We start from the raw sequence: 17,384 nt of genomic DNA, 5'->3' as shown, positions 1-17,384 counted from the left end.
TGCATCTACATACTAGTTTAAGAGAATATGCGTTCTCTATTTATTTATTTATCTGACCCCCTTTTTTTTTTTTTTTGCCATTTCTTGGGCCGCTCCCACAGCATATGGATGTTCCCAGGCTAGGGGTCGAATCAGAGCTGTAGCTGCCGGCCTACACCACAGCCACGGCAACGAGGGATCCGAGCCGCATCTGTGACCTACACCACGGCTCACGGCAACACCAGATCCTTAACCCACTGAGCAAGGCCACGGATCGAACCCACAACCCCATGGTTCCTAGTTGGATTCATTAACCACTGAGCCACTACGGGAACTCCTGCATTCTCTTTTTAGTGGAAGTCTAGCAATTGCGTTCTTTGCATTTTCTTTTTGAGTAGTTCCTTACTTTTAGCTGTCCATTTGACATGGCATGTCCCTGAATAAAGGGACTTCCTTATTTCTGTTGAGTGAAGAGGGTGATTTGTTTTGACTTTAATAATGAACCTTTCCTTGGCTCATTGGTTTTTATTATTACCTTATGTTGCCTGTGAATGTGATATCAGGATATGCAAGTGAATTATTGCCTGTTGTGATGAAAATAGTATTTCCTAAGAGCAATAATGCACTTGCAAAAGGTAAGGATTAAAGGAACTATGGTTTAAAAGTGAGAACTAAAAGGGGGGAAATGGCTATTTTTCCCTTCTAGAATGAATTAAAAACTGTAACTTTAAATTAGGCATGATCTGAATTTAACTTTTTTTCATACCACATGTGTATTAAAAAATAAATTTGTTGAATGGAGATATATTGGGTAGGGAAATTCTTAAGGACACCCAACAATATATATCTCTTTAGCAACGTATTTGTCGTAATGCCATGTTTAATTCATATAGTGTCAATTTACAAGATGATGCTCTTTGAAAGATAAAAAGATTCTGTGTAGAGTGGACAAACGTAAGAAATATGTGGTCTGTTGGTCATGTGTTGGAAGTTTCCTTCTTGTTATGCTTTTCATATATAAGTAGAAGTATGGGGTTCATAGATTTTTAGCACCAATCTAAAAATGAGATTATTTTATCTGCCAGTTTACCTTTTGTTATTGACACATTTTATTTTTCAAGCGACTCTTATGTACTACTTTAACCTAAAACATTTGCTATATAGCCTCCAATAATCTGTAGCAGTGAAAATTCATGATCATCTACCTCTTCAGGTATTCCCAGAATAATCGTACCTGCTTGCCAGTGACCTACTCTCTGACTTGGTAGTTTCATCAATATTTTTCAGCTGCTTAGAAAGCTTCCACTTTCCAGTTAGCAGCTAAGGAGCCAAACTTGAGGAAGTTCCCTTCTGTATGGAGTGGTCCTGTCAGGCACTGTTTGGCGCCAAGCAGCCCTATGGCCTCCTCTGTGGTGATAGCTACTTGGTCTGGATGGAAGGGGGCCTGGCCTGCCTTTTGGAGGCAGCCCACTCTCTCTCTCTGACACACCTTTCAGGATGAGGGCTTGCTGTGGGCTCCATCCTGTGGCTCAGTGTGACTTTGCTGAATGGAATGCATTTTCTTCCCAGCTCCATTCTTTCCATGTTCTTCCCACACCAGCTGGAAGCAGTCTGTTCTGAATGCTGCCCACAGTTGTTAGCTATTTCACTTCTAGGCCCCCCAATTTACCCCTTGAGAAAAGAGTTAATGAGTTTCAGATCCAGAATTGTGTCATTTAGTGAATCAAATTTAATCCTTGCCAAAGAATGTCTAAAATTTAAGGCTTGATTCCAGAACAAATGAAGTAATAACAATAGCAGTACCTGTAATTGCTGTGTATTGCATGCCAGGCATTATACCATTATACCAAGCGGGTTGCATGCATTAGCTTAGTTAATCCTTGGCAACCTTTAAAGTACCTTCTATTGTTGCCCACATTTTATAGATAAGGAGCCATCAAAAAATAAAATAACTTGCTCAAGATTATATGTTATGGGATAATTCCAAGATTTTGAACCCAGGCAGCTTAACACACATATTCAGCTGTTAGGCAGAGCTTTGCCTCTCTGTGTCTTGTTGAATCTTGAATCTCATTCTGGAGTAGACAGGAACTTGATGTTTTTATCTATTAAAACCTCTCTGTATTTACTTCTAGGGTTATACTTAATATAGATTTACCCTAAAAGATAAGAATACATTTCAGTATGTAGGATGGTGAATATGTGCAATCAGATAATTGTTACTAAATTAAAATATGTATTAACTGTACAGTATATAAGGTCTTCATAGCCAACTTTGTTCTCATAGATGATTAAGTACGGTTTTCTTTTTACCTGTATGAAAGTGCTATACCTCAGAAGGTAAATGAAATTCAGAATGAGTCCACTGTGAGTCAGGAGATCCTACCGTATGACTTGCCCAGTTACACTGTGATCTAATACCTTCGTGGGGGTGAAAGGTGCAAAAATATGGTCAAGTTCATTGAAGGTCCTCATTCTGCACCCCCATCTCCTTATTTTTTCTCTGCCTTCTGTTAGTAGACATGGGCAGAAGAGGGGATTTTAGGCCCAATTCTTGGACAATAGATGATCAATAAACCCTAATAGTGCTTCCCAACATTTTGTGCATTGTGTCACACACAGGAAATGACAGTACTTTCTCTGGGGCAAACAATTGAGGTTCCTTGAAGCTGGAGGTGATCCACTGTCACCTTCCCATGACCTTGGGTACACTGTAACTCTTATCCAGCAAACCAGCTGGGAAGCTCTGCTATGGGCATATGCCTACGAGTTTCTAAGCTTGTTGTATATATGAAAGCAGTCTGTAAATGGTAATGTGCTATTCGTGTGTAAGGTTTTATTAATACTTGTTCTATGAAAGGACATTGTGTACTGCGATTTTTTTTTTTTTTTTTTTTTTTTTTTTTTTGTCTTGAGAGCTGTTCTTAGAGAACCAGCTAAGGATTCCAGATTAGTTGCCAGAGTGAAGGTCCTGTGTGTGATCTGGCACAGTGCTGAGGACAAGTGAAATGGTAGTGATCCGGGGTTTAAGATTTACTAGAAGATCAAACAGTAGTGAGATTTATTAATGATGCAGCTCTTTCTCCTTATGATATTCCCATCCCTCTTTTCTGCTCATCCCGATTCTGTCCCTTCTCAAGTTCTGTCTCCTTTGTGAAGTCTTTCTCTATGTCTACTTATTCTCCCACTGGTAACACTCATAATTCATCTCCTTTTTACTTATACCTTGTACATAGCTTTATTGATTGTGTTTCCAACACTGTATTGTTGGCTGTTTCACATAAGTCTTTCCTCTACTAGATGGTGAGCTCCTTAAAGTTAAGGCTGTGCTGGTTAATTTTTGTAGCTCAAGCTACTTCCAGCTCATTTCATCACATTCTCTCATTAGGCAGAGCTTATTCACTCTGAATTGTGCTATAGTTTGTCTCCCTGTGCTTTTCTCCCCTTAGAACCCATTCTTACATCTGAAATGACTCCAGACAAAGTTGCCTTTATGCTAGTTATTCATACATTTGAATCATCTACCCTGTAGCTCCAGACTGTTTTTATTTCTCTGGGCTAAACTTTTTAGCATTGACATTTTTGCTTCCCTCTTTTTTCTTTTTCCCAATAAGTGTACATTTTCTTTTCCTCCCTCAGTGTATAGAATCATAGAATTTTAAGAATTGAAGGAGGCTAGAATTTGCCTAATCCTGGTCCTTCATCCAACTAATATTTGTTGATTACAAACTAATTGAGTGAAAATGAGATATAGAGATATTTTGGAACAACCCAATATTTTGAATATTTTGCTAAGAATAATGAGGAAGTTTAGGTTTAGGAGATTAAAAAAAAGTCTTTCATTTTCATTCGGTTTTTATATGTGCGTGCTGCTGTGTATCTTAAGAACTAGCAAAATGGAAAGATATTTTATGCTGAAGCAGTGTACAGGTAGTACAGAAAGAGCTTGAGATTTTTTATATAGTGTTACCATTACGAATTTGATTCTAAAGCTGAGCTACCTGGGCTTCAATCTTGAATCTGCCACATATTAGCTATATATTGGGTAATGACTTAATCTCCATGTGTCTCAATTTCCATATTTGTAAAACAAGGTTGATAATATGGAGTGTTGTGAGGTTTAAATGAGTTAGTAATTGCAAAGCACTAAGAATTATATCTGGCACAGAATAAATGTTCAGTATGTAGTAACTGCTGCTGCTCACTGCCACCACCAGTGCTACCGCTATTGTTACTGGTTATGGAAGCACCTGGTGAGGTATGGAATGCACTTGTGGAATTTCTGGTCCGCCCTTACTAAATCATCATTTACTTATGATCTTAGCTTCTTTTAGTGATGAGAAGCCCGAAGTCCCATTCTCTGCACCAAAGCCTGATTTGCCTAGACTATAACCACATCTGTGGAGCAGTGAAGTTTTTTTTTTTTTTTTTTTTTTGTCTTTTTGCTATTTCTTTGGGCCGCTCCCGCGGCATATGGAGGTTCCCAGGCTAGGGGTTCAGTCGGAGCTGTAGCCACCGGCCTACGCCAGAGCCACAGCAACGCGGGATCCGAGCTGTGTCTGCAACCCACACCAAAGCTCACGGCAACGCCGGATCGTTAACCCACTGAGCAAGGGCAGGGACCGAACCCGCAACCTCATGGTTCCTAGTCGGATTCGTTAACCACTGCGCCACGACGGGAACTCCTTTTTTTTTTTTTGCAGTGAAGTATTTTGTCCTGGAGTTTTTGCTGTAGGATTAATTTAAGAAATGGCAGTAGACCTGTTAGCTTTTGGAGTCTGTTCCTTTGAGACCAACTTGCTAGGAATCTGTTTCCTATCTTTTTAAAAAGAGTGCATTTATTTTCTTCATTGACATTCTATAAACAAAATACTGGCCATTTGTATTTTATGGAATATGTTTTAGAGTGTATTTAATTTTCTGTGGGAAACTCCTTTTAATAATTCATCAGAGTAATTTTTAAATGATTTTTATTTTTTTCCATTATAGCTGGTTTACAGTGTTCTGTTAATTTTCTACTGTATAGCAAAGTGACCCAGTCACACATAATTTTCTTTCTCTGTTGTCAGGTTGCAATCAAGATCATAGATAAGACCCAGCTGGATGAAGAAAATTGAAGAAGATTTTCCGAGAAGTTCAAATTATGAAGATGCTTTGCCACCCCCATATTATCAGGCTGTACCAGGTAGGATCACTAGTGGTGTAGCATGAGCCACAAAGAACCTAGAATGGTCACTTGTATCTATGGTTACTTTTGAAGAGAAGGTGGGTGGGTGAACGTCTGCAACTTTTTCTTGCTTCTATGATCATATCATGGTACTATTTTCCCCAGCCTATTATCACCCAAGTCAGTACTCATGTTTGGGTATTTACTAGTGAGTTCTAACTTACCTAGGTAGACCTTTTTAATTCATTCTTTAACACATGGATACCATTCTTAGAGTTACACAAAAAGATTATTTAGGAGGGAATGAGAACTTACTTATTTAGATCAGAACCCTAAAGCAGAATGGGAAACCAGAGAGTTTTGAGAGATGAAAAGCTAGAGATGAATATAACATTGTTTTTACAACATTTAAAAAATACTACTTTCTGTGGTCATGTGATCATCATAAATTATGATGGTAAACTGTATTTTATGTATGGCTTCTTGCATCAGTCAGAACCTGTCTCATTTTATTCTAATAGGGTCCTAGACTAGTTTTCTATGGTAGCATTTGATTACTTTGAAGACCAAGAGTTTGTGTATAGAAGAGATTTCTATTCTAGTTTTCTTAGTTTCCCAAGAAGCATGCATATTTCATGCCATCATCAAAAGTGATTCCCTATCCTTACTACAAAAGCAGTAAATCTAATGGCTAGAGTTTTAAGCCAGATAGGAGAGGAGGACCTTGCCTTAGCAGGCTGGTGGAAGAGATATTTTGGGAGAGGTGGGGCTTTGGGGTGCTTCTCAAATTGCAGTGTGTTGGCAGCCACGAGCTCTGCCTTTGCATGGGGCCAGCCCTGCTCACTGCTCTCTACCAGAATAGCCATCACTTAGTTCTGCAGGAAGTGGCCACCCACTCAGTTCATTTGCTGCTGTTAGTCTGCAGTAAATGGTTACTGGCCCAGACATGGGAGCATGTGTAAGAGTGGAAAGAGTACATCTGAGGCACAACTGGCAAGCTTTCATAGTCTGTTACTTTTATGGGAAAGAAAGAAAGTTGTGATATTAGTTATGTGGTTAAGGCTACTGTATTAGGGCTCTTCTCTGGCATCACATGATGAAATGAATTAGATCATCAGGAGCAGGCTTGTTCAAATTTACCAGACTAAATTATCTCAAACCACACCTCCATTTGTGCCCCAGAAGCAAACCCATAAAAGCTTCCTGGGGTTGCTTGAAGACCTTTTTTTGCAAACTCAGAGGTGTCTAACCTCTGCTTCCTTCCTATCCTGAAGGAAAAGTAAACTTCTTGACCTCACGTTTTAAAATAAATCATCTACTGGGGAGTTCCCATTGTGGCGCAATGGGAACAAATCCGACTAGGAACCATGAGGTTGCGAGTTCGATCCCTGGCCTCGATCAGTGGGTTAAGGATCCAGCGCTGCCATGAACTGTGGTGTAGGTTGCAGATACGGCTTGGATCTGGTGTTGCTGTGGTTCTGTTGTAGGCCAGCAGCTCCAGCTCCGATTAGCCCCTAGCCTTGGAACCTCCATCTGCCATGGTGCAGCCCTAAAAAGACAAATAAATAAATAAATAAATAAATAAAGTTACCCTCAAATAATTTTAGAGCTTATTAGACTGACGTTTCTCAAGAGGTTAACTAATAGATGTCAGCCTTATAACTGAAATCTGCAATTTTACCTTTCTTACCCAAAATTTAATTAGCCTATAATATTTCCATACTTTCAGCCCTGACTTTGAACATTGCTCTCTTTTAAGCTTTAATTTTGTTCTCTGGCAGCTCATATTGTTAATGGGAGAGTCTGAGCTGCCAAGGTGAGAATGGCTGTGTCTTCATACAATATCAAGGTAATTTTCAGGTCATTTGCTAAATCTTCAGTCTGTTCTAGTTTATAGAATGAGGCAAATATAGGTAACCGTATAGGAAAGTTTTTGAACTCCTGATAAGTTTAAAATTAAAAGAACATTTGCAGACAATAAAAGGCCTGGTACAAAGAAGATACACAATATGACATTTTTTCTTTTATTTTTTTCTAAACACCTACATATATTTAAGGTACTTACTTTTTGTTTTATAAGTCAACACATAGAACTTGAAAGCAATTCATGTAATAAATAATGGGCTAATATCCAATGACTCAATTATTAGATTGAAAAATTCAAATAATGTGCACATAAACTGTGGAGTACTGTGAGACCATTGAAAGGAAGAGATCTATTTTTATAATGTAATGCAGAGTACTTTTTTTGAATGAAAACTGTTATATGGTATTAATATATAAAGACATCAAAGATAAAGTGACCAGGGAATAATTTGACAAAATAATTAACTGTGAGGTATCGTGAAAGTGTAGCACTCACTGCATTGCCTCTTCTGGTAGCCACTAGCCACATGTGGTTATTGTGCATTAACAAGTAGCTAGAATGAATGAGGAACTGGAGTTTTCCTTTAATTTATTTTTAATTAATTTAAATATGAAAACGAGAGCAGTTTACAATAAAGTTTTTTGAAATGATAATATTAATGATAATAAAATATATTCCTAGAATTAATTTCACCTTTTTCTTTTAACTTCTTAATTCTTTTTCAGCTGTGGCATATGGAAGTTCCTGGACCAGGGACTAAATCTGAGCCACAGCTGCAACCTACGCCACAGCTGTTGCAATGACAGGTCCTTAACCCACTGCACTGGGCCAGGGATCAAACTCCTGCTGCCACAGACAACACCAGATCCTCAGCCTGCTGTGCCACAGTGGGAACTCCTCTTTTAACTTTTTTAATGTGGCTTCTAGAAACGTTAGAAATAGTATTTCTATTGGACAGCACTGCTCTAGAATGATATAGAATAAGCTGTTAAGAGTATTTCCTCTGGGGAATAAAATGGAGGAAAGAAGAAAACCTTTGGTCTTTTGTTTATATACTAGATTTTTAAAATGTTTATAATGAACATATATACTCATATTATTTTAATAAATATTTAATTTTTCATTAAATTCATTAATTTTCATTAAATTTTACCTTTTTTGGTAAGAAGGAAGAAGAGACTGACAACACAGTACAACTAAAAAGGAAAATAGCAAAATAGAACCTAAAATACAGAAGAGTAATATATATTACTTGAAGTTTGAATATTTATATTATTGTTCCCAGTTTTGAATAAATGGACCACGGACAGGAAAGCTGTCATTCCATTTTTTAAAAAAGCACAACCATATGTATGTGTGTGTGGTTCTTGAAGTGATTCCTATTTTTTTCCCTATGTTTTGTCTTGGTTTGTTTTTTTTTTTTCCTTTTTAGGGTCACATGTGTGGCAAATGGAAGTTCCCAGGCTAGGGGTTGAATCAGAGCTGCAACAGCTGGCCTACACCACAGCCGTAGCGAGGGCAGATCCGAGTTGCGTGTTACCTATGTTGCAGCTTATGTCAACACCAGATCCTTAACCCACTGAGCGAGGCTGGGGATCGAACCCCCATCCTCATAGATACTAGTCAGGTTTGTTACTGCTGAGCCACAGTAAAAACTCCTGGTTGGGTTTTTTTGAAGGACATTTTTGTGCTTCAAGTGACCAGTGTCCAATGTGAACTTTTTGGTTCTTAGCAGCTTCCTTGCTTCTCAGTTTTTCGAGCTTAAGACATTGCTGAGGCCTCATGGGACCACAGGACTGTTTCTCTGAAATAGTAAATATTTCCTACTTTTAAGAACTTGAAGGAAAACCTCTTTTCCCTCTTTCCTCTTAATAACATTCATATCTGTCACCCTCCCAACCCCCAGTGTTTTCAGTCTCCTTTAAGCAGTAATGGTTATTAATACTTCAAACGGCAAAAGAGGAGTCATTGGTTTCTCTTCCTATGAGATCAGCCTGTCATTTGTGTCACTGTCACTTTCCTGCCTTTGCACCAGGTTATGGAGACAGAACGGATGATTTATCTGGTGACAGAATATGCTAGTGGAGGGGAAATATTTGGTAAGTACATTTATTGCATTCTTTAAACAGCTATTGAGCACACTATGGCAAACCAAAAATAGCTGTTCGATGCCTTTGTCACTTGAGCAGCTGTCACTTGATGCTGTCCTTGAGTGCTGTTATATTTTCTATTAACAAACTAATTTTAATTATTTTTGATTCACCTATTTAAGTCCCTCACCATTTTTGTTTCCTTAGCAAAGGTGTTTCATTTCAGTCAGATGGTGACAGTTGAAATTAAAGATCTTCAAAAACAAACATTCCTCTGAACGTATGACTGTGGGCTTTTCCTATTGCTAGGTTCTAACCGGGGTCACCAAATGTAACAGAACTCCCACAAGTGTGTGGGCCTCTGTTGTGTGTGAGAGAGCCCCTTGGAGCAAACAGTCTCACCCTAATGCATTCTTTAAACTTTGCTTAAATATAATGTGTAACTATATTCCTTACCATGTGTTCACAGTTCCCTTGATGATTCTTGTAATTTTGGAGGTTTTGTCTTCAGTAGCTTTTTTTTCCTCTAACACTTAGCTTGCTTGGCACAATATCAGAATTAAGCAGGAGAATTTGTTACCAGGAGATCTGACTTTTTGAGGTGGTTAAAAATCCCCCCCCCCTTTTGATAATAGTAGTAAATGAAGCCAAGTAGAGATAAAGGCTAAACTTTCAAATCTAGATTGGCATGTCTTTTCACTTTTATTTCTATTCCTTTTTGGCATGTGAATAGAGAGAAAGGTTTCTTCTTATATATTATATGTTTATCTGTTTACTTCATTTTTTCATTTTATTTTTAAAAATTTATTAATTTATTTATTTTTAGGGCTGCAAGATGCAGCATAGGGAAGTTCCCAGGCTAGGGGTCAAATTGAAGTTGCACCTGCTGGCCTACACCACAGCCACAGCAACATGAGCTCCAAGCCACGTCTGCAACCTAACCACAGCTCACAGCAGTGCTGGATCCTTAACCAAATGAGCAGGGCCAGGGATCAAACCTGCATCCTCATTGATACTAGTAGGGTTTATTTCCACTGAACCACAACGGAAACTCCAGTTTCTTCGTGACTGATCAGTTGTGACTATGAATTTTTTGGTGTTTTAAACTTTCCCCAGAAATCTGATAATTTTGTATCTAAGAATCTTCCCCAAAAAAGTGTGTGCATCTTTTTTAAAGGCGTGATCATTTCTTAATAACATTTTTAGTTGTATTTGTATCTGTGGTAATGCACATTGGTAATCTTGGCAGCAAGGAGACCTTGTCATCTCAATGTTCATAATAATCAAAGAACCAAACACAGTGCATATCGGATCTGCTTTGCGCTTAAGGAAAACAGATTGCAAAAGTACAGAAAAGATAACAATTCCTTGGTCATAGATTCTTTATGGGAATGTAGCTCAAGGCATGAAGAAACAGAATACTACTTTTCATGGTATTATTATAGAAGACCCAGGGGAGGAAGAAAAAGCTAGATTACCTAAAGAAATCATTGTGCATGCACAGGGCTATAACTGTCTCATGAGGACTGGTTTTTAAAAGTGTCTGTATTAGAGATGAAAGGGCAGGCTTAATCAAGAACATGAGCTTTGGAGGCAGTGAGACCTGGTTTTGAATCAGATCTTTCCCACTCATTTGCTGTTTTACTTGGAACAAGTTGCTAGATGATTCTGGACTCAGTTTCATGGTCTTTAAAAGTCAGATCTGTAGTAACTGCTTTACACTTGTGAACATTAGTTAAGGTAGCATATATAGAGCCCCAACACTTTGCTTCCTTCACCTCCATGTTAGAGGACAAATTGGCAAATTGGTGATTGACGTCTTTTTTTTTAAAATAAATAAATTAATTAAATAATTAATTAATTTTGCTTTTTAGGGCCGTACCCTTGGCATACGGAAGTTCCCAGGCTAGGTTTCAGATCGGAACTGTAGCTGCTAACCTATGCCACAGCCACAGCAATGCAGGATCCGAGCCTTGTCTGTGACATACACACCACAGCTCACAGCAATGCCAGATCCTTAATCCACTGAGCAAGTCTAGGGATCAAACCCACATCCTCATAGATCCTAGTTGGGTTCGTTAACTGCTGAGCCAAGAAGAGAACTACCTTTTTTTTTTTTTTTTTCATCTTTTTACGGCCGCATGTGTGGCATATAGAAGCTCCCAGGCTAGGGGTCGAGTCAGATGTATAGCCACCAGCCTAAGCCACAGCCATAGCAATGCCAGATCCGAGCCACATCTCAGTCTACACCACAGCTCACAGCACTACCAGATCCTTAACCCACTAATCGAGGCCAGGGATTGAACCTACATCCTCATGGATACTAGTTGGGTTCATTACCATTGAGCCACAGTGGGAACTCCCATGTGATCGACTTCTGGCAGGATGGCATGAGGGGCTCTGCTGGCTCTGCTCCCCAGTGAAACCAGTGAAAATGATTTTTAAAATTCCTACGCTCCAGCCATTTACAGCCTCTGGAAATGTTCTAAGGGTGAACAGCAAATGAAAAAACTTTTATTCAAGAACATCTGTGAAAATTTGGTAAGAAATAAAAAGAGTGTGTGGTTTTTAAGCCAGTACTGCTTCCTTCTTCCCCCTTGTCTTCTCAGTGAGGTGGAGATTCCACTCAAGACTACTGTAGCCAGGAACACAGGCCTGTCCTCCTGCCCCCCTCCTTTAACCTCGGCTAAGGCTCTCTTCCCAGAGGATCCAGACATCAGCATTTCTCATCCTGCCCCAGCTCCTTATTGCTGTTGCTAGGTCCTGGGTGAGTGCACTTGAAGAGTGGGGATTCCTTCTCCTGCCCAGCCTTAACTTCTTAGCGTGCTGAGAATACTGGGACCCAGATCACTCTTGCCTTGGTTTATAAGTTGGGTCACCCCAAGATAGGCAAGCTGGGAGAATTCAGAATGTATCTCCTTTCTCTCTGCTAAGCTACGAGGCATATAAAAAACAGGATGAGTCTGACCGATACACTAAAAAAAGAAAGCATGCCACAGAAACTGCACATTGGAACAGATTTATCAAAAAAAGATTTTAAAATACCATTATAGATGTGTTCACAGACATAAAGGAACTCGTAAAGTAGTAAAAGAAGATATGATGACAGTGTCACATCAAATAGAGAATATTAAAGAGAGAAATTATTTTAAAATAAATCAAATTGAAATTATGGAATTGAAAAGTAAACTGAAAAAAAATTCATCTGAGATGCCTAACTATGTATTTGAACTGGCAGAATAAGATGTGAATTTGTAGGTAGATAGGCATTATGCAGGAACACAGAGAAAACAAATTAAGAACAGTGAACAGAGCCTTAGAGATATGTGGGACATGTCAAATCTCCAATGTATGTGTAATGGGAGAACCAGAAGAAGAGAGAAGGGAGCAGAAAAATATACAAGGAAATAATGGCCATAAACTTCACATTTATTAAAAAAAATAACCTGAATGTCCAAGAAGCTCTATAAAATCCAGTTAGGATTAAACACAAAGAGATCCATCATTGTAAGAATAGTGAAATTTGGAGTTCCTGTTGTGGCGCAGCGGAAACGAATTTGACTAGGAACCATGAGGTTGCGGGTTCAATCCCTGGCCTCACTCAGTGGGTTAAGGATCCAGCGTTGCCGTGAGCTGTACCATAGGTTGCAGACGTGGCTCTGGTGTAGGCTGGCAGCTATAGCTCTGATTAGACCCCTAGCTGGGAACCTCCATGTGCCGCGGGTGTGGCCCTAAAAAGAGAAAGACCCCCCCCCCCAAAAAAAAAGAATAGCGAAAGTCAAAGACAAAATATTGAAAGCATCAAGAGAAAAATGATGTGTCCTTTAGAAGGAATCCCATAAATTTGATAGCAGAGTTTTCAGCAAAAACAATGGAGATGATAAGGCAGTAGGATAGCATTTTTAAAGTGGTGAAAGAAAAAAACTTAATCAAAATCCTATATCCAGTCAATCTAAATCTCAAAAATGAAAGTAAAATTAACTTTCTCAGGTAATCAAAAACTGAGGGAATTTGTTAGGAATCCACCCTACCAGAAATACTAAAGGAAGTTCTTCAGGATGAAAGCAGATGACTCCAGATAGTAATTTGAGTTCACACAAAAAACAAAGAGCAGGGAGTTCCTGTCATGGCTCAGTGGAAACAAATCTGAGTAGTATCCATGAGGACGCAGGTTCAATCCCTGGCCTTGCTCAATGGGTCGAAGATCCGGTTTTGCCATGAGGTGTGGTGTAGGTTGCAGACGCGGCTTGGATCTGGCATTGCTGTGGATGTGGCGTAGGCTCGTGGCTGCAGCTCCGATTCATCCCCTGGCATGGGAACCTCCTTGCGGCCCTAAAGAGACAAAATATGAAAAATAAAAAAACAAAGAACAGTAATAAATGTAATTATGTAATTATAAAAGACAAAAAAGGTGTACTTTTCTCCTTTTTTCTGTTAACCTATTTAAAATTAAACTGAATATAAAGTACATTTCATTGTTAAACCTAAAATGTAATATTTGTATGTTTGTCAGTAACAGCACGAAGGAAGTGTGTGAGAGAAAAGCTACATTAGTCTAAGAGTCATTACAGATGGCACAGAAATAATTATAGCAATACATTGTTGGATTTGTAATATTATTTGATATAATGTTTATTACAGAAACACTACGAAGGGGGGTAAAAGGAATAGGGCTATAAAGGAGAGACAACTTATATATAATCATCAAAATAAGTCTGATATAAATCAGATGCTTATTTGGCTAAGATAAAATATACATGTTAGGAGTTCCCGTGGTAGCTCAGTGGTTAACGAATCCGACTAGGAACCATGGGGTTGCGGGTTTGATCCCTGGCCTTGCTCAGTGGGTTAAGGATCCTGCGTTGCCATGAGCTGTGGTGTAGGTTGCAGACGCAGCTTGGATCCCGCATTGCTGTGGCTTTGGCGTAGGCTGGCGGCTATAGCTCCCATTAGACCCCTAGCCTGGGAATCTCCATATGCCGTGGGAGTGGCCCTAGAAAAGGCAAAAGAAAAAAACAAAAAACAAAAAACATGCTAAACAGTAGAGCGATCACTTAAAAAAATAAAAACTCAAAAATTATAATGTAAAAAATAATTACAGAAATTGAAATGCTTCGTTAGAAAATATTCACTTATTGCAAAAGAAAGTAGTAATGGAGGACTAGACTAACAAAAAGACGAAATACATGGAAAATAAAAAGTCAAACAGCAGACATAAATCCAACTATTATTAGTAATTACATTAAGAATAAATGGGTGGAATAATCTAATGAAAAGGCAATGACTGTTAGACCAAATAAAAATACATGGTCCAATATATGCTGTCTCCAAAAGGTATGCTTTAAATTCAAAGATACAAATAGATTGAAACTAAAAGGATGGAAAATTATATATCATTCAAACAGCAATGGTAAGAAAGCTAGAATGCCTGTGTTGACATTAGACAAAAATAGCCTTTTTTTTTTTTTTTTTTTTTTTTTTTTTCTTTTTAGGGCTGCACCCGTGACATATGGAGGTTCCCAGGCTAGGGGTTGAATCGAAACTGCAGCTGCTGGCCTACACCACAGCAATAGCAACTTGAGATCCAAACTGCGTTTTCAACCTACACCATAGCTCACGGCAGCACTGGATCCCTGACCCACTGAGCAAGGCCAGGTGTCGAACCTGCATCCTTATGGATACTAGTTAGATTCGTTTCCACTGTGTCACAATAGGAACTCCAGGCAAAATAGACTTTAAAACACAAAAGACTATCTCTGCTGACTAGAGATAGAGGGGTATTCTGTAATGATAAAGTAATATATTAGGGAACTATAACAGTTATGAATATATGTGTCTAATAAAAGAGCACCAATATATGTGAAAAGAAAACTGACAGAAATGAGAAAAGACAATTACAATACTTGGAAGTTTCATATACCCCACTTACATTAAACATCAGAAAAACTAGGCAGAAGATCAACAAGGAAAAATAAGACTTGAACAATACTATAAACCAACTAGACTCAGGAGGCATCTATAGAACATTCCACCTAAGAACAGCAGAATATATATGCTTATCAAGTAAACAGAACATTCTCAAGATAGACCATATACTCGGCCATAAAACAAACATGAATCAAATTTAAATTTCTTGTATTTAAGCAGTATTACAAAGTGTGTTAAAACCATTATGGGGAATTCCTGTGTGGCTCAGTGGGTTAAGGATCTGAGATTGTCATTGCAGTGGCTTGGATCACTGCTGTGGCACAGGTTCAGTCCCTGGCCTGGGAATTTCCTCATGTCATGGGTGCAGCAAACAAACAAAAAACCCATAATGGAATGAAATTAGAAATGGATTGGAGTTCCCATTGTGGCTCAGTGGATTAAGCACCTGACTCTTATCCATGAGGATGCAGGTTTGATCCCTGGCCCTGCTCAATGAGTTAAGGATCCAGCGTTGCTGCAAGCTGTGGCATAGGTCGCAGATGCAGCTTGGATCTGGCGTTGCTGTGGCTTAGGCCAGCAGCTGCAACTTGGATTCTACCTCTAGCTCTGGGAACTTCCATATGTGGTGGGTGGGGCTCTAAAAAGAAAAAAAAGAAAAAAAAACAAAAACAAAAAAAACAAATGGATGGCAGAAAAATTTGGGGGCACTTATAGGAAAATTAAATGATGTATTTTGAAGTAATCAATGAATCAAGGAAGAAATCAAAAGCAAATTCAGAAAATACTTTGAGGTAGATGACAAGAAAGAGCATAGCAAAATGCATGGAATGCAACTAAATGAGTGCTTAGAGGGACGTTTATAACTGTAAAATGCCAGTAATAAAAAAGATCAATTACTTAGTCTTCTACCTTAAGACAGTGGCAAATGATAGCAAAACAAAGCTAAAGCAAGCTGAAGGAAGGAAATAATGGTTAAAACAGAACTAAATGAAATAGAAAATAGAAAAATAATAGAGGAAATCAGAAAAGAGAGACACCAGAGAGCTCTCTCCCTCCCCCTCACCTCTCTCTTCATTCTCACTCTCTCTGCCAAGTGAGGACATAGCAAGGTGGCTGACTGCAAGCCGCAAAGAGAGCTCTCACCAGAAACAGATCATGCTTACACCCTGATCTCTGACTTCCTCCAGAATTGTGAGAAAACAGTTCTGTTTGTTGAGAAAAGATTGTTAGAGTCAGAAATTAAAGGAGATATTACTACAGATACAATTGTTATGAAGGTATACTTGAACAATTGTACACCAACAAATCACTTAACTTAGATAAAATGAATAAATTCTTGGAAAGACACAAACCTGAAACTGACTCAAGAAGGACTAGATATTCTGAATAGATCTAAATCAAGTGAAGAGATTGAAGCAATAATCAAAAAAAATACCCATAAAGAAAAGTCTGGATGGCATCGCTGATGAATCATAGCAAATGTTTAGAAAAGAATTAACAGAAAAATTTCACCAACTCTTCTAAAACAATAAAAGAGGAGGCAGTATTGTCTACCTCATTTTATGAGGTCAGTATTATCCTGATACCAGTACCAGACAAATACATCACCAGGGGAAAAAAAAAAAAACAAGACACCTTGCAGACCAGTATCTTAAGACTTTGGATGCAGAAACCCTCAACAAAATAGTTAAAAACAAACCCCAGCAACATCTAAAAAGAATTGCACACTGTGACCAGGTGGAATTTATCCACCTGCAAGGAATGCAAGGTTAGTTCACCATAACAAAATTCATGAATGTAACACATTATATCAATAAGAAAAGAACCAAAATAGCCTGTTCATCTCAAAATATACAGAAAAAGCACCTCATAGAATCTAATGATAAAAATATTCAACAAACTAGAAATAGAAGGGAACTTCTTTAACCTGATACAGGATTTCTGGAAAACTCACAACTAATACACTTAATGGCAGTGACTAGATGTTTTCCCCAACAGATCAGAAGACAAAGATTTCTTCTCCCTCTACTTCTATTTAAATGTTGTGCTGGAGGTCCCAGCCACAGAATTAGGCAAGAAAGAGATATAAAAGACACCTAGATTAGAAAGGGAAAAAGTAAAACAATCTATTCACAAATGATTTGATCTTGTATATGGAAAGTTCTAACAAGTACGCAAAGAAACTATTAAGAACTATATGAAAGTTAGCAAGGTTGCAAGATGCAAGAGCAGTGTATGCGATTTAGTTGTATTTTCCTATCCTCGCAATGAACAGTCTGAAAATGAAAGAAATAAAACAATTTAGTTTAACAATAGCCTCAATAAGAATAACATATTTACAAATACATTTAAC

The 17,384-nt window shown here is 38.4% G+C and overlaps 1 protein-coding gene across 1 annotated transcript in view; it reads left to right on the top strand.

Moving 5' to 3' along the window:
- SIK3 (SIK family kinase 3) overlaps positions 1-17,384 on the top strand; it is a 248,463-nt gene that overhangs the window by 134,620 nt on the left and 96,459 nt on the right. Inside the window, 3 exon segments of the mRNA XM_021062877.1 lie at positions 5,049-5,091; positions 5,094-5,164; positions 9,049-9,112. Coding sequence (XP_020918536.1) covers positions 5,049-5,091; positions 5,094-5,164; positions 9,049-9,112 — 178 coding nt within the window.

Source organism: Sus scrofa, chromosome 9 (assembly GCF_000003025.6).
Source record: "Sus scrofa isolate TJ Tabasco breed Duroc chromosome 9, Sscrofa11.1, whole genome shotgun sequence".
NCBI classification, from domain to species: domain Eukaryota; kingdom Metazoa; phylum Chordata; class Mammalia; order Artiodactyla; family Suidae; genus Sus; species Sus scrofa.
This window is presented reverse-complemented; position numbering and strand designations above follow the sequence as displayed.